General features: G+C 39.3%; 1 protein-coding gene across 4 annotated transcripts in view; it reads left to right on the plus strand.

Moving 5' to 3' along the window:
• recql (RecQ helicase-like) overlaps nt 1-22,939 on the plus strand; it is a 42,508-nt gene that overhangs the window by 696 nt on the left and 18,873 nt on the right. Inside the window, exons 2-9 of one of the 4 annotated variants that reach the window (XM_069909379.1) lie at nt 5,265-5,332; nt 5,659-5,758; nt 5,896-5,936; nt 6,400-6,597; nt 10,335-10,514; nt 12,729-12,835; nt 15,178-15,376; nt 21,912-22,078. In XM_069909379.1, coding sequence (XP_069765480.1) covers nt 6,435-6,597; nt 10,335-10,514; nt 12,729-12,835; nt 15,178-15,376; nt 21,912-22,078 — 816 coding nt within the window. In that variant the 5' untranslated portion in view covers nt 5,265-5,332; nt 5,659-5,758; nt 5,896-5,936; nt 6,400-6,434. The remainder of the gene's footprint in view (nt 1-5,264; nt 5,333-5,658; nt 5,759-5,895; nt 5,937-6,399; nt 6,598-10,334; nt 10,515-12,728; nt 12,836-15,177; nt 15,377-21,911; nt 22,079-22,939) is intronic. The other 3 variants (XM_069909380.1, XM_069909381.1, XM_069909378.1) reach the window with 3 other exon arrangements.

Raw genomic sequence — 22,939 nt, forward strand, 5'->3', positions numbered from 1 at the left:
AATTGGTGGAATATATGAATAAACTTAACCCTGCACTTTATCTCTTTCCTGTGCTGAGGGAATTTTTTGCTCTTCACCTCTACTCTTTCCTGGCAGTATTGGTGGAATGGTATAAAAGGAACTTTACTCTGTATCTTGGTCACAGATCTGATTATACTATCTTCTGGAGGGCATATGTTGGCAGACTGCATTACAGGTTAAATCACATACACAATTTAGAAATGAGACCTTCTGTTATTTGAGCGCTGAAGTGATGACATTGGCTTTCACTTGATTGTTTGGAGCCTATGTCAAGAAGAATTATTTTCTGGCCTATCTCTTTCCTGCTTGCATTGTACAAAGGGGAACAATTGCAAGGGTTTGGTATTATTTCCTGCAGATAATTATTTCTTCCTTGAAATGTGCAAGAGTTTCTGATTATGACTTTTTTGTTTAACGGAGGCATAGAAATGTGCAGCAGGGTTAGATCTTTTAACACAACTTGTCCATGCCAACCAAGTCCTATTTGCCTGCACTTGGCCCTTAAATTCATTCTATCCATACACACACATACACACACGCACACACACATATATATATATATGAATGTACACACACACACATATATATGTGTACACACACACACACATGTATATGTATACACACATGTATATGTATACACACATGTATATGTATACACACATGTATATGTATACACACACGTATATGTACACACACACGTATATGTACACACACACGTATATGTACACACACACGTATATGTACACACACACGTATATGTACACACACACGTATATGTACACACACACGTATATGTACACACACACGTATATGTACACACACACCTATATGTACACACACACCTATATGTACACACACACATATATATGTGCACACACACATATACACACATACTATATATACACACACACACACACACACACACTATATATACACACACACACACACACACGGATAGAATATATATATAGTGTTTATATATATATAAACTCCATCCTCAACATCCATTGGAGCGCTCACACCCCTAACGTCGAGGTACTCGAGATGGCAGAGGTCGACAGCATCGAGTCCACGCTGCTGAAGATCCAGCTGCGCTGGATGGGTCACGTCTCCAGAATGGAGGACCATCGCCTTCCCAAGATCGTATTATATGGCGAGCTCTCCACTGGCCACCGTGACAGAGGTGCACCAAAGAAAAGGTACAAGGACTGCCTAAAGAAATCTCTTGGTGCCTGCCACATTGACCACCGCCAGTGGGCTGATAACGCCTCAAACCGTGCATCTTGGCGCCTCACAGTTTGGCGGGCAGCAGCCTCCTTTGAAGAAGACCGCAGAGCCCACCTCACTGACAAAAGGCAAAGGAGGAAAAACCCAACACCCAACCCCAACCAACCAATTTTCCCTTGCAACCGCTGCAATCGTGTCTGCCTGTCCCGCATCGGACTGGTCAGCCACAAACGAGCCTGCAGCTGACGTGGACTTTTTTACCCCCTCCATAAATCTTCGTCCGCGAAGCCAAGCCAAAGATATATATATATAGAGAGAGAGAGAGTGTTATATATAGAGAGAGTGTTTTATATATATATATATATATAGAGAGAGAGAGTGTTTTATGTATATAGAGTGTTTTTTTTAATCTATTTTTCCATTAATTTGAAAAAAAAAACAACTAATCTTTTATTGAATGACTGGCGACAAAGAGAACAGATCCCAGTCTAGTTTTATTTTGGTTTTAGTTAGCATTATCTATGTTCCAATGACTCATGTAACTTTCACTGTGAATACAGGCCAGCCAAATTTGGCTTGAGAACTGTGGTAGATGTAAACATTTCCAAACGGAAAAATTCCAGAGCATTCATATTAACTTTGTTCCTTGGTAAACTCAACTGCTTCCAGTTAATTGCTCTCAAATGTTATACAACATAAACCTTTTTGACTTGGTATTTATTAGTCAAAATTCAGTCACAAGCCAGCCAAAGGGTTGAGATAGAAGCACAAAACAAATTGGAAACACTTGTAATAGGTGCTATAATCATTGCTACTGTGTATTAATGTGACCAATTCAATTCCCCCTCTTGGAATAACAGTACAATAGAATCCCTATTATCTGGAACCTTTAGGGATCATGGATGTTGGATATGTGGATTTTCTGATTATCTGAGACTCAGTCTTCCAATGCCTAACTAATATATCTGCATTAAGAATACATTTTGGAAAAGACCGTGCAAAATATAGTCATTAAAAAAAAATCAGAATTGTGGTCTTTAATTATGTAACATTCACTTTAGTCAGGTAATTCCTGTAACTTACAAAATTTAAATTTGAACCCCAGTCACTGGCGCTGTAACAGTGTCGTACTAGCCACTACGCTAACTGTATTGCCGTCATAATTAACCCCTGCCAATTTTAAACTTGTGTAGCTTTTGCCTTCTGTATAAGCCAGTGTATAGGATGATCCTTGAAACAAAAATGTCGGTCTCAAAATCGGGGTTGTTTTACACACCTGGTCTAAAATCTGAACGTTAACAGCGAAGTCTCAACACTGCTGCCATCTTCCCCCCTCCCCTTCTTATCCTATCCCCATGCTGGGACAAGTGTCCCAGTCAGGCCCTCAGCGCATCTTCCTCACGCTGACAACCTGACTTACTTCCTGGTCAGGACCTTGATGCACCTGTCTCATTCTGACAACCTAGCTCACCTCCACGCAAGTGCCCCGGTCAGGTTCTTGGCACAACCTTCTCACACTGACAATCCAACTCACCTCCACGCAAGTGTCCTGGTCAGGCCCTTGCGCACCTTCCTCCTGCTGACAACCTAGCTCACCTCCATGCTAGTGGCGACAGCAAAACAAATGTGTGTGCATTGACAGGCATTGGCAGTTTAACGGGGCAAACCTGCATGTGTTCAACAAAGTCTCAGCGCTCTTCCCATGGGGTTCATCTGCCCAGTCTAATCAATCAGAAAAACTATTTATTTATTTATTTCCTTGATCTATTTATTTATTTTGCCAGTTGTTTGAGTTTCCTGTTGATTGGATTTTAGATAATGAGGACTCTATTGTAGTATGTTGGTACAGCTATTCTTCTTTTATCTCCATTCCTCCTTCCCTCTTTTGCCCTTCTCCAACCCTATCCATATCCCACCAAGTTCTCCTGATATTTTTCTTACATGGCATGCCACAGGTGCATCCTTTCCATATCTAATCTGTACAGACCTTCTAGAATGTTAGTGGTTTCCAAAAGATATCCTCATGTTCTTCTAAAGCCCATTGCATTATTGGTATAATTAATCCCATTATCTCTCCATCCTGCTACCCCATGAATATTGTTATGAGCCCAGAGGACCCCAAAACTCAGCAGCAATAGATATTCACCAAGACAAATGGTTACTTAAACAAAAGTTGTTTAATTATCTTTAAACATGAAAACAGAATCACACTTTAACATCACAATTGACTTAACTAACCTAACTTAACCCCCTTCTAATTCTAAGCACATGTGTATGTAATGTGTAAGTTTAGAAAAGTTATTTGATTCACAGTCCAATCTCACTTCTCATTCCTCCAAGTTCACTGGTTGCAGGCAATTCTTATACTGTGCACAGAATTTAACATTTATAAAGTTCACCAGACTTTGGTGCTTGAAAGTTAAATGGTTACCACTCAGGAAGGTTCTTGTTGGTTTTCAGAGAGAGATTTGTTGTACGCTGGACACCCCAACTGATTCCTTTTTAATCAGCCATTTCAGTGTCTTGCCAAAGAAACTTGCCCCATCAGGGTTCTCTAGATGATAACATCTTTCTTTCAGGTCACCACAGAGTTCCTCTTTGTTTCTCTTATTTCAAGTGAAACATAAGGCAGCCAATCCTCTCCTCTTGCATGAACCACAAGGGCTTTAACTAGGCTGAACTAAGCCCTCATAACACATCTTCCAAATTGAGTTTTCCACAAGTTTGCCAGCTTGTCATATTCCAATTCCAATCTCTCTCTCTCTCTCTCTCTCTCTCTCTCTCTCTCTCTCTCTCTCTCTCTCTCTCTCTCTCTCTCTCTCTCTCTCTCTCTCTCTCTCTCTCTCTCTCACACACACACACACAGAAAAGCCTGTTTGACTCTCTCTGCTTGCAAAATCACATGACCCTTCTAGAACAGCAAGTTCCTCTCCAGACAGAATGCAGTGACAAGATCTTTCATCTGTTGCCTTTTTGGAAACAACAGTCCATTAGTTAAGTCTCTTGGGCACTCTTCAAAGCTTTTTCCAAAGTCTGTTGGCCCCGGCATGTCTAGTATGAGCAGAGCTCCAGCATTTTAAATAAGATCTTTTTTAAAGTGTTTGTACGTGACCTACACTAAAATCTCTACCCAATTTCTCTCCCAAAAACACATCTATATTTTGTCACACTATCCTTTTGGTTAGAAGTGGAGTCAATGGTCCAGATGGAGCATTAAGGCCTTTGTGTGGTGCAGCAAAGCACCCTTGCTCCCCATTCCTCTTGCAGTGAAGACTAATGTACCTTTTACCTTCCTATCTTTCTCTATCTGAACACTTGTTTTCAGCAACTTGTGTACAAGGACACCATTACACACTTCTGCAATCTATTCAGCCCTTCTGGTTTAAGAATTTGCCAAACAATTGTCTACCCGCTTAACTTTTCTAAATCAGATTGGAGCATTTGTGCAACTTTCATTTCCCCATAAAACATTGATGTGTTTTGTGAATAGGTGTGAGCACTGATCCCCACAGAACTCCATGTATTACCACGCTACAACCAACAAAGTGCACCAATCAATCTATTTTTGACTTGCTTGGATAGCATGCAAAATAAAGATTTTCACTGTTTCTTGGTACCCATGACGATAACAATTCAAATCTAAAAATTCAAATTCCTCTTGAAAACCTGGTGAAAGGACCCACTTTTTCTGAGGGCATTGTGCTAAGAATTAAATAGAAGCACAAATAAGCTGATGGACCCAATTCCAGAATTTGTTGGTTACCTTTGGATTTGGCTTCAGTTTGGGCACCCATGATTTTCAGATTCAGATTTCAGATTGTCATGTATATACTCTGACAATAAATCTGACATCACATACCACCCTGTGAGAGTCTTTTTGTGTAATGTCTTCTGTGTCTGTTGAAGGTACTGTGGAGGCTTTTTTAAAATGAACTTCTTGTCACCCAATGATTTTTTAAATAAAAATGCCATGATTCGATGTTCTGAAATTAACACAAAGAAATATTGTTTTGTAGGTTTTGAAGGTGTATCAGTACACTGAGTGGTGGTTGTTTCCGTATTTCAAGAATGGCTGATATTTCAGGTGAGCTAAGCATGGTACACTCTTGACATTAGTGAGAGTCTCTCTCGGTGCACACTTGCAAGTTGTGTGGTGTTTGCCCATAATGTAGCATTAGGCTCTTAGGAGGAAGTTAAACTCTCTCAGCTTTTAAGATTAATCTCAATTTTGGAAAAATGTTTCCTGCATTTCTATATTAGCATTTTAGGATTTAGATGCTTTCTTTTCTTTGAATTCTAATGGGAGTGAAATGCAGTAAGCCTTGCCAAATAAGAACATGGAAAATAAGAGGAGTAGACCCTGTGGCTCCTAAAGTCTGTTCCTTATTCCTCTCCTTTTGTCTCACCCAGAGTCAGTGATAATATAAGAATGAGTACTGGGGAATCAGTCTTGATATACAATGACTTCTTGATTGGAATGCAGAGAAATAATGGAAAGGCTGGAAGATCGGTAGGCCAGTGAATTGGAGAAATATTGTGTATTGTAAACATTATCTGTGTCCATGTGATTGTTTTTTAATTGCTTTTCCCTTTAATTGAAATCTTTCACAATGAAGCTCTATTTACTGTCTGTCAATTTATTTAAAGGAGATTGGTGAGGACTGCATTTTGGTTTGTCGTACAAACATGTAAGTCAATCTTCCTGTTGTCCCATCATGCTGTTGTACTCCAGAGAATATTTGATTCTGCCCAAGATAAGGTGCAGGTGCACTGGCACATTTGTTCAGTCTGCTTATTCCCTGAAACAAGCTGTGCCTTCCAGCCAGTTACCAGTGAAGAATATTGAGACGTGAGGACAGTTGCAGGCCTGACTCTCTGCTTCTGTGTTCATTTTGGTTTACACAAAAAGAGGACCACTTCTAATTGTTAATTCTCCCAAAATCTGAGTGAGAGGGCACCCACTATTATCCTCTCTAACTGCCCCTCGGTGTCAGGACCTAGCAGAGCTGAGGGCATCCATTTCAGCCTTAGAATTATCTAGGACTTTACAAAGTCTACTTCAAGCAATGTCTTCATGTGTTTGTACTCTGTTTTGTTGCAAACGCTGGAGTAACACAATAATACTGATTTGAAAATTTGTTTTATGTGCAGAAATAGAGGAGGAATTGGTGTTGATCAACAGTGAGATGGACGCCTTGGAGGTCCAGATACAAGAACTACTGGAAAAGCAGCAGGCTCTGCAGAAGAGGAGGCTGCAACTAAGCAAAAAGATAAAGAAACTGTCTGAGGATGATGAGGCAGGTTCCAGCACAGCACCCGGGGCATCTGTAGAGGACTGGAACAAGAAAGGTATGGTGAATTTGGATCTGATCCACTTTCTTCTGAACTCAGTAAAACAGCAGTCATGCATTAACATGGTGGATTTCATCACCTTGCATTGGCCCAAGGAATATTCAACCCAACCTAACTGGGGTCTTAATTTGGGCAGCTTCATAATTTTAATAAATTATATATCGGGATTTTCACATGGGTGTTTAGATATTAGCAAGAATGGGATAAAGTGCTAGGAACACTCAGCAGGTCAAGTAGTATCTGCAGACAGGAAAACAGTTAATATTGCAGGTCCTTGCCAATTGTGAACCTGCTTCTCTTTCCACAGATGGTGACTACTTACTGGCAACAGCAGCTTTTAAAAAATTTTTTGGTTTCCAGCATCATCGGTTTTCTTGTTCCTTCTGAGATTAGCGACATTGAATAAAAGGAGCAGTAATGGAGTGTTCCAAAATCAGCAAAATAATTACTTAAAGATTACCGTGAGAAATAGTTGTTTCTCAACTGTATGGAGGTGTGGAATTCCTCATGGTTCACCCGATGAACCGCTGTTGTTTTTTTTTGATGCACACCAATGAACTTGAGTTGGAGGTGCATGATATTTCAAAGAGTGGGAGAATGAAAATTCGTAGGGAATTTAGTAGTTAATGGAATGGGGTGAATTCTGAAGTGAAACATTTCAGTAGGAAGAATTTAAATTTAAAGGCGATGTGGGCAAAGAAGAATCTGACGATGCATGTGGTCAGACAGGTCAACAGAGCAGCAATCAGAATTTACAAAAAGAGGTACCAAGTACAAAAGCCAGCTGGCTTTTTGTGTGTAATGTTTTTGGGGAAAAAATGTGAATAATTTGCAGGAAGGTACAGAAGAGGTTTATTGGAGTGGATCAGGGGATATGGGATTGTCATTAGGAGAGAGGAGCTGGAGTTGGAGTAGGTATGGCAGTGTTTAAAACATTGAAGGAAATTTAGAAGGTAAATAGAGAACACTTATTTCTCTTCTTCCTTCAAAAACCTGTGGAGTTGTGGGACATTTTGGTGTTATTGGGAAGCAAGGGCAGAAGGGCCTGTTACTGTGCTGTTCGTAGAATGGCTGAAAGGCCAGTAGGAAGAGTGCAGATTTAAAGGGCCTGCCCAAAGATCTAGAGAGGATACCAAGAGAAATGTTTTTTACACAATTGATTAGATTTGGAAGAGGGTGATGGTGGGTCATGATTGGATAATAGTATCAAGGGATAGTATGCAGGGATGTGGGACAAAGAGGATTGCTCTATGGAAGACTCAGCCCTGTCTCAATGGACCGAATGACAGCTTTCTCTTCTTCTTTTGCTTCTTTACTCTGCACCTTCTAAATATGTAGTAATATTGATGGGTTTCTTGCCAAGGCCTGGGAATCATTTTTGTTGAACATATAGTGATGCAGTTGCAGCTGGAGATCGTATTGTAAATTGGAAATTTCTTGGCCTTCACACAAGTAAAAATTAGTGCCTTTTACAATAGTAAAATTGGTCATACATATTTTTCTAATGACAGAGAGGGAGGCCATTGTCTGCTGTGTCTCAGAGGAATCCCACCAATTATATTCTCTCACTTAGTTTTCTGTAACCTATTCTCTCTCACAGGTCCTTCAACTTTAACTTTATTCCACCTAATCTAGGTGTAATTTGTAGTGACGACTAATACACTAACCCTTATCTCTTTTCAATGTTGGGGGGAAAAAAAAGAGAGCAGATAGTGAAGCTTGCAAGAACTCTGGGGAAAAGTGTAAACTCTCCAAATTGCAACAAAGATCAAGATCAAACTCTTAATCAAGAGAGATACCCCACAATGATTCCCAGATGCTGTGGGGAACGAGACCTTGAGGATTTTCTCTTCCACTGGTAAGAATTAGCGTTCCTGCCACTCTTCATCACATAAGAGCTGTTCACTTGGATAACATCAGAATCAATTCGAGAAGTTTGGGCTCTTTCTGGTCCCTTATTTTAGATTGTTGGAAAATGACACCATGGAGCTATGAAGTATGCAATGGTAATATCTCCTGTTGCATGGTTGAATAAATATTCCACCTCCTGGTTAGTAGATTATGTTTTGCAAGTTTCAAAATGATCTGAGGATGTGTTAGGAACGTGGGGAGAAACAAAAAAGGTCAAATGACTGAACAAACTGATTACACTTGTCTGCAAATTAATGAGAAAGAATTATGCAGGGAGAAGGATAAAATGTTAAGTATTTTTTTTTGTCAGCTGGTAGATCAAACTGCTTTAGAGTCAATTGATCACCATTGAATTTTGTTTTCACACAGAAGGATTCTACAAGGAGCAGATCGATAAAGAGATCAGCTGTTTCTTGTAGAATTCATTGAGGGAAGTTTAGCTAGGATGTTGGAAGAATGCCAATGTCTTTGAATACTTGCAGTAGTAAGCTTTGCTCTCACGTCCCATTTGAATGACTGCACCTTTAATCAGCATTAATATGCCGATGATGATCTGAAATTTCAGTGTAGAGATCAACGTGGTAGCTTGAACCATTAACTTCATGACTGTTCATTTTAATAGCGTAAGCTGAAGTAATTCATAATTATTTGTTTGCCACATACAGTATAGTTTGCATGGATGGTTAAATACATCTGCAGTATACAAGCACATAAATAGATGTTTATGAGCTACATATTGCTGAAATTTAAATCCAGGATAAAATGCTCATTACAATAAGAATAAGAAAAGGAGCTGAAATTAGACAGAGCTGATCTAACTAGTGGTCTCCAGTCAAGTTTATTATCATATGATTGCACAAGTGTAAATCTGACAAAACCGAGTTCTCAACCAGTCATTACACACATGCAGACAAACAATACATATGCAGGACAAGTATTCACATAAACAAATAAATATCATTTTGTAAATATGAGTGTCAAATGGTTAGTGTGAGCAGTTCCTTTAGTGGTCTGAATCTAATCTCTTTCTCTCTGTCATGAGTAAACATTCACTGAGGAGAAGTTATTTCTCATCTTAAATGATTTTGTTATCCCACTGAGGGAATGTCCTTTCAGGATTGTAAATGTTTCAATTCACCTTTATCAGTCTTCGGTCAGGAAAATTATTTCCAAATTGATGACATTTCTCTAAACTGCCTTTAAGGCAAATATATCCTTTCTTAAATAAGGAGACAAGAACTCTGGCGCCAAATTGAGAGATTTTCTCGCCTGATGGAAGTCATTCCTAATAATGATCCAATATGCTTTCAGTTCACTTTTTCATAAATTATTACAGTGTAGTTAACCAGCAAGTTTCATGAGAATTTAAGAAGTTGAGCCCCATTGTGTCTAAAGGGAGGCTGGGAATTAGTGCCACTTTGCTTTTGAAGGAAGAACAGGTAACAGGGCCCCACGAGTTGAAGGGAGTACAGAAAAACCAGGTCCTGGTGTGCTTAAAGGGAGGGCGAGAAAAGGGGCTTTGGTATGTTTAAAGGCTGGGCGATAAATGGTGTCTTGTTTTTATTAAATAGGAGGGTGAGAAATGGGATCCTGGTGTCTTTTGAGAGGAAATTTGACCCCAATGTTATTTAAAGGAAAGGTTAGAAATGTGACCCTTAATCCTAATCCAATGGGGTTTGTAAACAATTGGAAATTGAATTTTACTGCACTCAGGTTTGTCTCATCAAAGCCTCCATAATTTTCAGCATTCTGCTGATATCAAAGCAGGTGGAAAGACTATCTGTTTGGAAAATTTACCCAACCAGTGTTGTATCCCTGGCTAGATTTTCCATGGTCACAGAAGGTGGATGAGAGATTGAAGGATGTGTTTAAACTCCACTCCTTCCGACCACTGCAGCTTCAAGCCATCAATGTTACCATGGCAGGGAAGGATTTGTTCCTGATAATGCCGACAGGTGGTGGGAAGAGTTTGTGCTATGAGCTGCCAGCTATCTGCTCCACAGGTATGTACTGTAGTTTGCTGCCCTTTGTTTAGATTGGATTTCCCCTTTCTGGGGGCTAGAATTTTGTTTAGTGCCAGTGATAAATCAGGTCCTCATTAAATAAAATCACAAAATTGACTGAAACTGGTGTAACAGAATTTTTGTGGTCCTATGGTTAAGTCATGACATGTGGATCTTGACAGAAATACTTCCAATTTATCGTTGCTGCCACCTCTTCCATAGGTAGCCATCCTTCTAGCCACACTCCCTATACCAGGCAGACAGCAGCAATACACACACTGTGCTGTGGTGAAGCAGAGGAAGACAAAAGGGGTGGCAATGCACAAAAGATCTCTGAGGGAGATGCTGACATGTTGCTGCCCAACCCACCACCCTCCCCCAGGCAAAGCAGCCTGTATAGTGGAGTAACGTCAGACCATTACATCGCTAGCTATGACAAGGTGATCTTTACAGTCCTATATATACTCAGTCTTCCCCACCCCTCAACCAAACTCAATCTGTTGCCACCTTAGTCTGCCTGACTCTACCTCGCATAAACCAACCACAGCACAGTGTATCATTTGGCTAAAAGACAGGGTATTCCTCCTTCCTGTGTGGTATTAGCTCCTGAAGGTTTTCTTTTCTGGTTTGCGCAGAGTATGGATAATTTGGGGGTGCGTCACGGAGAAGTCTTGGGGACTGTCCTGTTGTGTGCCAAGTGGTTGTGATAGTCATGCCAAAATGTGGAAGTTGGTTGTTATTTTTGTTTTTGTGTGACTTAAAAATAGCATTTGTTTTCGATACAAGGAGTTCTACTTTATTGTTCAGAAGGTTTTCAACTGTATGTTGCACTACAATTTATGTCATTAAATGTGTGTGATGCTAGGTGGACGTTATGGAGACTGACTAGGAAAGCTTAGTCCAATGTCACGATTACCCTGATTCCACTTGGAATTTTACTCTTGGTTACATAGAACAATTACAGCACAGAAATAGACCACCTAGTCTGTGCCAAACCAATTTTGTCTAGTCCCACTGACCTGCACCTGCCTATAGCCCTCCATACCTCTCCCATCCATGTACCTGTCAAAATTCTTCTTCAATGTTAAAATTGAGCCTGTATTTACCACTTCAGCTGGAAGCTTGTTCCACACTTCCTCCACTCTCTGTGTGAAGAAGTTCCCCCTCATGTTACCCCCTACACTTTTCCCCTTTCACCCTTAACCCATGTCTTCTCATTTGTATCTCACCTCCCCTCAGTGGAAAAAGCCCATCTACATTTACTCCGTCTATTCCCCTCATAATTTTATCAAATCTCCCTCATTCTTCCACACTCCAGAGAATAAAGTCCTAACCTGTGTAACCTTTCCCTGTAACTCAGTTCCTGAAGTCTAGGCAACATTCTAGTAAATCTTCTCTGCACATCTTATTAACCCTCTGAGGAGAAAAAGTTGCCCCTCAGTTCCTTCATAAATTCCTCACCTCTCACTTTAAACCTACTGTATGTCCCTTAATTCTCAAATCATCTACTCTGGGGAAATATACTGTGAAAATTCATTTTATCCTTGACCATCATGATTTTGTAAACCTCCATAATCTCACCCTTCGGCCTTCTTTGCTCATGGGATATAAAGACCCAGCTTATCCAACTTCTCCCTAAAACTCAAGAAACTAAATTTGTTGTTGCAGTGGAATCTCATCAATTCTTTAATTGACAGACTATTATAAAAACCAAACTGAGGTGTTTGTTTCATGGATAAACAGTGTGAGTTGGCCAAATTGATTGAGCATATTTCAGCAAGCTAAGGTTTGGTGGAACTGTTAGCCGTGAGCCAGGGAGTTGTCCATTAATTTTTTAAATTAAGGTTATTTAAAAAAAATTGTTTAATTTTGTTAATTATTTTATATTCTATAATATAATTAAAAATTACTTCAATCATAATACATTTTGAATATCTCAGAATTCAGAGATAGATGCTTCACTCCCAGGTTTTGACATCTTTCAGAGCCTTTGAGGTCGAGTTTCATCGTTTTGCCCTTTAAGGCCTAGTTGCACCTGAGACTTTGCTGCCCAACCTGAGAGTGCTGAGGACCAGTGAGATGGTCCTCTGCATTGCAAGCAGGTGGATGTAGACTGAATGGTGACTGATTCAATACAATCTGGCCCATTATACTGAAGGGAAATAGATATTAAGAGTTGGCTGGTGAGAAATAATGGTTTATTTGTTTGATTAGGATTTACTTTGGTAATCTGTCCATTGATTTCATTAATGGAAGATCAACTGATGGTTCTTGAACAATTGAACATCCCATCCACCATGGTGAATTCTAACAGCACAAAGGTAAGAAAAGTTTGAACTGCTTAACATCTTCATCTGAAAAGGATCTGAAAATATAACACAGCTCGATAAGTTGTACTGTTCCACTATACAAAAAGATGGCAGTCAAAATGATACACAGGGCCCCATGAACTCTGGAAGAAATAGACTGGAAAGTAGTTTTCAGTGATCCTACACTGAGGTTCCATATTCATCAGAAATTATGGTCTACTGGCAAGTTAAGAGCTCAAGAAATGGGAGCAGGTGTAGCCATCTGGCCATTGAGCCTGCTCTGCCATTTAATAACTCATGACTGATCTGGCCGTGGATTCAGTGATACTTGTTCCTCATAACTCTCATTTCCTCTTCAAAAATCTATCTATCATTAGCCCCTTTCTCATTGGTGCTTGAAAACGGGAATTAAATGGCAATTTAGCAGTGCACCTACCAGTGTGAATGCTCCCAAACCCGGATGGGGGCTCCATTTCGACCCAAGACACAACCACCTAGGGAGGTAGTATCAGAGCCGATCCATTTCAAATGGGCTCCAGTCTGACCCAATTTGCTGGGTCCCATTAATGACCTGTTCATGACGTTCTTTGCATGTCTGCGACCTCCTGGTTTTCTTTTCATGCTTTTCAATTTTCAATTTACAGACAGTGACTTGAAAAGGTTAAGGCTTTTCAATAATGAGATATAACAGAAACACAATGACTATTAGATGATGCATTCTATGAATGTCACACAAAAATGCTTCACTATTTGTCTAGTTTAATTTCCATTTAGCCATAGTATATTAGATTATATTTTGATGCTACGCTACCATTGTTGTTTGGATAGGATTTGGAATATATACCACTGTAAAATTAGCATTTGTTCATCTCAGTCGACAGAATGGGGAACAAATGCACAATTTAGAAAGGCATCCAGTGATAGCAAAACAGCCATCAAACTTAGTCACTGAATAAGAATCAAATAATACTCAGTTAATCAATAGTGAATACTTGCACAATATAGTAACCAGTAAAAACAGCTTGCTTTTATTTTTTAATTTCTTACATTATCTGTCGGAAGGATGCAGTCAATTCTTTAAAAGGAAATTACAGCAATCAAAATTACAATGAAGTTAAAATGGAATACAAGGCTGCTGTTTTCTCAGTATCATTTGTACCAGCAAGGGGAATAAAAAGTGGCCGACAAAGGAAAATGTAATGTGCTATCCCTATCAAACCATCTTTATGAGAGCACCAGGCATGGTTTTCTGAGGAATTTTGGGGAACGTGAAATAAATGGAGTAAAGCAGAGAGATGTCACTGCTCTGCATGTCCTCCCTTTGCTCTGGGGTACTGGGGAGGTAACGCGAAAGGGCGCACTAAACCTTTTGTTCTTGGTTCAACATGAATGACCCAATTAGCGGCTTTCCAATGTGAAAAGGCCTCTGTCGTGAATACATTAAATATAAATAAGATAGACTGTATTGCAGTCCACCTAATGGTGAAAAATCCTCATGATAGGGTGATTAATATGTTCAAAAGTATAGCAAATGTCAGGATGAGCCAGTCACAGCATAAATCCAAACAATCTCTCTGGTACTGAAATGTTCTTTTACAGGTATGTCTTAATCTTGAAAATTTTAATTATTGAAGAAGAATTTAAAAAATAATTTACTTAAGTTCTCCAATATATATTTTTTTCTTTTTTTAATTTCTACATGGGCTTTGAGATGAAATATTCTGACATGAAATGATTCGGACTTTATGCTGTCTTTAGTTGATAGATTTGGGAGGCCGATTGCCCTGTTCACAAACTCCTCGGATAAGTTAAATTGAAGAATTGTAGATGCTGCAAGTATGAAACAAAAACAGAAAATGCTGGAAAGACTCAACAGATCAGGCAGCATCTGTGGAGAAAGAAACTGAGTTAATCCTTCAAGTTAAAGACCTGCTGATATTACATTTAAGAGGTGGATGCCATGATCAGATTTGCTAGGCTAAATGCTAGCTGCTAGAAGAATTGGTAATAAGTGAATCATGTAATAATGGGGCTGAGTACGGAGCCACACAGCAACCTGGCAATGCTGCTTTGTGAACCTTGCAGCTGAAGATTGCAACCTTAATTGAGACAGTTTTAAGTTGATTGCTATGGTTATTCCTTTAGTATTACTAAAATCTATAAACGAGACGAATTGTAAGGCTATGATCTGGCAGAGGTGTTGGAGCATTATGTACAAAGATGAGTTTCTAACTGCTGACCATTTGTCTTACTTGACTTCAAAAGTGCGATTGTTAGCAAAAGTGAGATGGCTATCCTACTCAACCTAGTGATGTCCAGCTTTCCAGTAATTTCTTCAATGCTCTCTTTGATAGGAACATGTCAAGTGGGTCCATGATGAAATGCTCAACAAGTCCTCCAAGTTGAAGCTCCTGTACGTGACCCCAGAGAAGATTGCCAAAAGCAAAGTCTTTATGTCCAAGCTGGAAAAGGCTTACCAAGCAGGTTGCCTAACTCGTATTGCGGTGGATGAAGTTCATTGTTGCAGTCAATGGGGTCATGATTTCAGGCCTGGTAAGTAGTCAAGTTGATCACATAGAGCAAGGTGAAATAATTAAAGTGCTGGATTACATGCCGATTAATGGATTATTCAATCTTAACTGACTGGGAACGACCAAGGAGGTGAATTTAAACAATGCAGGGAGATGTTCGCTGTAGTTGTCCTTTTCCCTGAAGGGATGTCATAGAGATACATCTCTGTATTTGGACAGCATAATTTCAAAGCCAAAAAGCCGCTGTTTCACAGTTCTGGTGACCCGGGTTCAATCCTGTCCTTTGGTGCTGTCTGCATGAAGTTTGAATGTTCTTCCTGCGGTGCTCCGGTTTCCTCCCATGCCCCAACGACGATCAGAGTGGGTTGGTTAATTGGTCACAGTAAGTTGCTGCAGATGTGAAGGTGACTGGTGGAATCTGGGAGATGAGTGAAGGGAATGGAATTAGTGTAACGGGTGCCTGATGGTAGCTGATGTGTGAAGCGCCTGTTTCCATGCTTTGTGTCTCTATGATTTAACTGCCTATCAGTTATGTGCATATATATCTCTGAAAAGATTTTCACTATTACTTCTTTAATTATACACTCAAGCATTTTCATGACTACAGAAGTTGAGCTTATTTACCTGCCTTTTGCCTGCATCCTATTTTAAACAGTAGTATGATATTCACTAACTTCCAGTCTGCTAGGATAATTCTTAATTGTTAGAAATTGAGAATATTTACACAATTAATATTGCTCCTAACATATCATTGACTAAAACATCAAGGGCCACCTGGTAGGAGGAGTCACGTGATGGAGTAGTGGCCGGTTGAGTAAAACCAGCCCTCTCCAGAAAAAAAGAAAAAAAGTCAGGAAAAGACAAAGCTCAACAAATATAAATTACAAGAAATAGAAGTTAAAGTTACAGAGAAGAGAAAGAAGATAGCACCCAAGAAGGAGAAAATAAAATCAATGGGAAAAGAAGAAGAAAATTCACTGGAGAAGAAAGAAGAAGGCCTTACCTGCATGAAGGAACAGGGAGCTGTGGTGGCGAAGAGCACCCGATCTCCAAGGTTGGTACCTGCCCTGCGGATTCGTGACCTCCCGACCGGTGGACTTCAAAAATGGCTCTTGGACCCAAACAAAAGTGCGCAATCAAAGGAAAAAGAAAACACTGATGGGAGGGGGTCTCAGCCGAGGAGCGGACAGCCACAGCGCGACCAGCTGAGGGATGCCCGACACCAAGGCGCGCAGCTAGAGGAAGATGGCAGCAGGGGAGGGAGCGAGGAATCAGGCGAGGGAGAAAGACGGCGGGGTGACCGACAAGAGGATCAACAGCAGGAGGCCCGACAGACGGGCAGCCCAGGAGGGGAGGACCAACAGCAAGAGGAGGCCCGACAAAGAGATACAAGCAACTCATCAGGAAAAATAGAAGAGGCACAGATACAAAGAGAAGAAGAAGATTCAAACACAGGTATAGACACATAAGAAGAGGAAGAAGAAGACCAAGATCTTCACAGAGAAATAGAAGGTAAAACAGATGGACAGAATATAGATAAAGCCTTTTTTGAAGAACAAATGAGATCATTAAAAGAATGGTGGTCATTAGAATTTAGTGCAATTAAAAGAAAAATGAAAAGAGCAGAAGATAAAATGCAAAGTTTAGAACTGGTCATGACAGAAATAGGGAAAAGAGTAGAAAATGTGGAAGAGCGGGAAACAAATGTAGAAATGGAAGTAAATGACTTAAGAGAAAAATTGGAAGAATGTGACAAAAAAATTAAAGAGACACAAGAGTTGGAAAATTATAGTAGGCGAAACAACATAAAAAGAGTGGGCCTGAAGGAGGGTGACAAAGGCACAGACATGAAGGAATTTATAAAAGGATGGATCCCGATGGTCCTGGGAATGACAGAAATGCAGGAAGAAATGGAAATAGAAAGGGCACACAGAGCATTAGCACCAAAACTGCAGACACCTCAAAAGCCAAGATCCATCTTAGTAAAATTTTTGAGATATACGCCAAGAGAAAATATACTGGAGCGGGCAAGGAATAAAGTTAGAGAAGATCATAAGCCATTGGAATACAAGGGTCAAAAAATATTTTTTTACCCAGACACAAGTTTTGAACTGTTAAAGAAGAGGAAGGAGTTTAATACAGCGAAAACAATTTTATGGAAAAAAGGTTATAAATTCATGTTAAGACATCCAGCCGTGCTTAAAATATTTATACCCGGGAAACAAAACCGACTGTTCTCGGATCCGGAGGAAGCACAAGAATTCACAGAACGTTTGCAGGACAGAAGGAGAGATGAAGAGATGTAACAAGAATGAAGAATGGTGATAAAGTATATATAAAGATGTAAAAACAATGTATATGAAAAGAACTAAGGGAAAAGAGAAGGGAAGGAAGGAACTTAGGAAATAGGAACAGGAGTAGGCCAAAAATTGCCCATCGAGCCTGCTCTGCCATTCAATACAATCATGGCTGATCTAATTTATGACCTAACTCCACCTACCTGCCTTCTCCCCATATCCCCTAATTCCTCTATCATGTAAAAATTTATCTAACAGAATTTTAAATATGTTTAATGAAGCAGCCTCAACCACTTCCCTGGTTAGAGAATTCCAAACATTCACTACTCTCTGGGGAAAAACTATTTTTCCTCATCTCTGTCCTAAATCTACTCTCCCGAATCTTGAACTGTGTCCTCTCATTTTAGTTTCCCCAGCCAGCTCAAAAAACCTTCCTACATCTATCCTATCCATACCCTTCATAATCCTATATGTTTCTATAAGATCTCCTCTCGTTCTTCTGAACTCGAGCGAATACAATCCTAGACGATTTAATCTTTCATCATAAGTCAACTCCTTCATCCCAGGGCTCAACCTAGTAAACCTCCTCTGGACCGTCTCCAAAGCCAGTATATCCTTCCTCAAATATGGAGACCAGAACTGGACACAGTACTCCAGGTGCGGTCTCACCAGTACCTTATAGAGTTGCAACATTATCTCCCTACTCCTGAATTCAATCCCTCTAGCGATGAAGGCCAACATTCCATTTGCCTTCTTAATAACCTGCTGCACCTGCAACCTAACTTTTTGCGATTCATAAGGGAAAAAAAGAGAGAACTTTGTTATATGTGTAAAAAAAGAAGTGTTTTCTGGGGGGAGGGTTGGGAATAACCGTCACTGCGAAATCAGTTGACGCTTTGCGAGCAAGGTCACAATCCAAATGGAAAGGGGAGTTGTGTTTGCCCGGCAAGGGATAAGGGGCAACTCAGAGAGAGGGGGAGCATTTGGGGTATATTATTGGGTGTGGGAATTGTTGGAGTATTTTATGTTTTAAATGTGTTGTCGTACATTGAGTTTAAAAAGTGAAGACTAAGAGATTAAAAAGGGGGATGAAGGTGGTGAGGAAGCGAAAAAGAGGTGTAAACAAGATATAAGATGGCCACGTTAAACTATGTGATGATAAACATTAATGGAATACATAACCAAATTAAAAGGAAGAGGCTACTAAATTTACTGAAGAAAGAAAAAATAGATATAGCATTTGTGCAGGAAACACATCTATCTGAAGTGGAACGTAACAAATTAAAGAGAGACTGGATAGGACACATAGCGGCAGCATCATATAATTCAAAAGCTAGAGGTGTAGCCATATTAGTTAACAAAAATGTACCAATCAAAAAAGAGGAGGAAATAATAGATCCAGCAGGGAGGTATGTAATGATAAAGTGTCAGATATACTCAGAATTTTGGAATTTCCTCAATATATATGCACCTAACGAGGAGGATCAAAAGTTTATGCAGGATATTTTTTTGAAGATTGCAGACACACAAGGAAATATATTGATAGGAGGGGATTTTCACCTTAATTTGGATCCAGTGTTGGATAAAACTGGACAAAAGACAAGCAAAAAGAATAAAGTAGCCAAATTTATGGTTAAATCAATGCAGGAAATGAAACTTATGAATATATGGAGGAGGCAACACCTAAGAGAGAAAGAATATTCATATTATTCGAGTAGGCAGAAAACGTACTCAAGGATTTATGTGTTTTTGTTGTTGGCCCATATTCAAGGGAGAGTTAGGAATACCGAGTATAAAGCTAGACCACTATCAGATCATTCACCCCTGTTATTAGCAATAGAACTGGAGGACATCCCACCCAAACTCCATGCTACTTAAAAGGCATGAATTTAGAGAGTTTATCGAATGCCAAATTAAAACATATTTTGAAATAAACACAGAATCAGTGAAAGACAAATTTATATTATGGGACGCAATGAAAGCTTTTATTAGAGGACAGATAATAAGTTTTGTAACTAAGATGAAAAAGGATTATAATCGGGAAATAGAGCAGTTGGAAAGGGAGATAGTAAGTACAGAAAAGGAACTAGTAAAAAGGGATGATATAATAAAAAAAGAGAGAATTGACGGACAAAAAACATAAAATACGAAACATTACAAACGTACAAGGTGGAGAAGAACATAATGAAAACAAAGCAAAAGTATTACGAACTGGGAGAAAAAACTTAAAACAGAACAAGCTAAAAGAACTGTATTGGCATCAAGGAAAAAGGACAAACAAATTACATAGAACCCAACAGAGATTAATGAAAACTTTAAAGAATTTTATGATAAATTATACCAAACTGAGAACGAGAGGGAAAGATGATAAAATAGAGGAGTTTTTAGCTAAAATTGAACTGCCGAAATTGAAAGGAACAAAACAAACTGATAAAATCATTTGAAATAGAGGAAATACAGGATATATTAAAAAAAATTGCTGAACAATAAAACACCAAGAGAGGATGGATTTCCAATAGAATTTTATAAAACATTTAAAGAGTTATTAATTCCTCCTCTCCTGGAAGTAATGAACCAGGTAGAAGAAACACAAAACCTGCCAGATTCATGTAAGACAGCAATAATTACAGTAATAGCAAATACGGGGAAGGATCCACTAACACCATATAGATATTGGTCATATAGACCAATATCTCTACTTAACTCAGATTATAAGATAATCGTGAAATTATTAGCAAACAGATTGGTACATGGAAATTAATAAATGTATTCCATTGGAAAAAATAACATATAATTTAAAAAATAAAGTCACATTGTTTGAACAAATTTGGGAACCATACATGGAACATAACAGAGCTTCCCTCGGACCTCCATCCCCTAAAATGATAAGAAGAAGAAACGACTTGTTTCAGTGTGTAAAAGTAGATGACGCATTTTTCTTGTTTATTTTCCTTTGTGTGAAGACATTGTTTTATAGTTTTATTGTATTGTATATATGTTGAATATTTATTGGTTTTGGAGGGGGAAGGGAAGGAGGGAGAAAGGGAGAAAATGCCACTGTGTATATTTAATGAGAAACGTTTGTACATATTTTGGTTGATGTGGTTCACAGTGTGAAAAATAAAAAATCACCTGGTAGATGATTAGTTATAATGATTTTTGCCAAACCTGTTGACAAAGTCTCACCAGGAAATCTAATCAGTGGGTTGATCTAGACAAAAGTATCCAAAGCTGCTCTGTCACAGGGAGAAATATATAATGGTGGACAGTTTTAAATATAATTACAAAGTTATAAATTTTAAATTTAGACATGCAGCACGGAAACAGGCCCTTTCAGCTCATGAGCCCATGCAAGCCCAATCACACCCAATTGATCTGGTACATCTTGAATGGTGGGAGGAAAGCAGACCCAGATTCAAACACGGTTCACTGGTGCTCTCAGAGCATTGCACTAACCGCAATGCTAACCAAGCCACCCCTTATTTGCTATTAGGTAGTGCAAAGTACAGAACTCTGGTCCTTTGTTTTTCATAATGACATATTTCATCAATATGATGGTATGGTGCCAGAGGCGTGCAGTTATACATAGCCCTTGGCCAATAATCCTGCGACCCAAGTTCAACATGACAGCTGTGAAACTTCATTTCACTTAGTAACCCAGAAACATGGTCGAAGAGTGATGATGACCATGAAACTGCTGGATGGTTACGATAGCCGAGCTGGAACACTGGTGTGTTTCATGTTGTTCTTACCTCAGCTTGGATAACCAAGTTGATGAGATTAGTGGTGAAGGAGTCAGGCACGAAACGGCAATTGCCTTTTATTGCCTAATGGTTGCTCCATCCTTTGGTGAGATTCTCCAGCACGTTTGTGTATTGAACGAGACTCCAACAACTGCAGATTTTCTCATTCAATGGTGGCTGATTGAATCCTTGTGGATTAGATTTTGATAAGAAGCCAACTCGTTGATCAGTGCTTTACTTCTGATGAACTCGAGTTACCTGCATACATCATGTCCCATGCTGACATGCTCTGAAAGATTGCGCAACAAAGAGATATTGCTATTTGCAACGAATTGTGCTGCACCTTTTCATTTGAACTTCCAAGGGAGTTTTAAATAATTAATATTGAATTATATTCCTTGAAAAGCTTTATTTTTAAGGCAGGTATTTTACAAATGATTTAACCCTTATGCATTTTCAGAAATAACTAAATGGTGAAAAGACATGGTTCTTTAAACACTATTTCACTTTTCGCCAGACTACAAGAGCCTCGGTATCCTCAAACGTCAGTTCCCAAATGTACCACTGATTGGACTGACAGCAACTGCAACAAATGACATCCTGGAGGATGTGAAGAAAATCCTGTGCGTTCCCAAGGGCCTTACATTTACAGCTTCCTTCAACAGACCCAATCTGTTTTACGAGGTAACTAAAATGCATTATACCATTGAACCTCCTGCAAACTGTGACTGTCACAGTCTCTGTAATACTTGTTGCTTTCATTTGACCCTGAGCAGTACATCAAATCCATTGCAACAGCCACGTGCTTCATATTTTGGGAGTAGAGAATTGAATTCCCCCCCCCCCCCAGGCAGTTCCCAAGGATGGCTCATTTCTGGTCCAGTTCTACGATTTCTAAGGCCAACGTGGGATGCATGGACTCCTCCAGGGCTGGGGAAAACAATCCCTAATGGAATAGGCAGGTGACTGTGAGGTGGTGGACTGTATCTTGTTTCCGCCGACAGCTCTTTTGTGATTTGTGAATCACTTTAATATGTTTAAAGGTGAGAATAGGTATATTTTCCTCAGGGGTTCTTGAGTTTATTCTTCAAGCATATACTACTGAGATAAAAAGATATTTATATCAATAATTTTCATCATAGCAGTACAATTCAACTGCTACTAAAATTTTATTTGATACATTGTATCTCGGCAGAACTTTATGTAAGATAAGCTTTAGCCAACAATCTTGTGTATTTTGTCTCTTTAACCATCAATGTTCACAGACTTGCACAACCTGTCCTCTTGAACGTGCACTTCTTGCTCTTTGATATTGGCACATAATTTGTAATCCAATCACAATAGAAACCAGAAACCAGCAAGTTTTGAAGGCTGCATTGAATGAGAAAATATGTTTAGTGTTTAATTTCTGATCCACCAGTATTGGAGTAAGCCGTCAAACTATTTTTCGAGAGTGGAGGGATCTGGTGTAAAATGCCTTTGAAGAGTTAAAATGATGAACATAACAGGCTACTATGGACGGAGATGGGACAAAATGGCTTTCAA

This window comes from Narcine bancroftii, chromosome 13 (genome assembly GCF_036971445.1).
Source record: "Narcine bancroftii isolate sNarBan1 chromosome 13, sNarBan1.hap1, whole genome shotgun sequence".
Lineage (NCBI taxonomy): Eukaryota > Metazoa > Chordata > Chondrichthyes > Torpediniformes > Narcinidae > Narcine > Narcine bancroftii.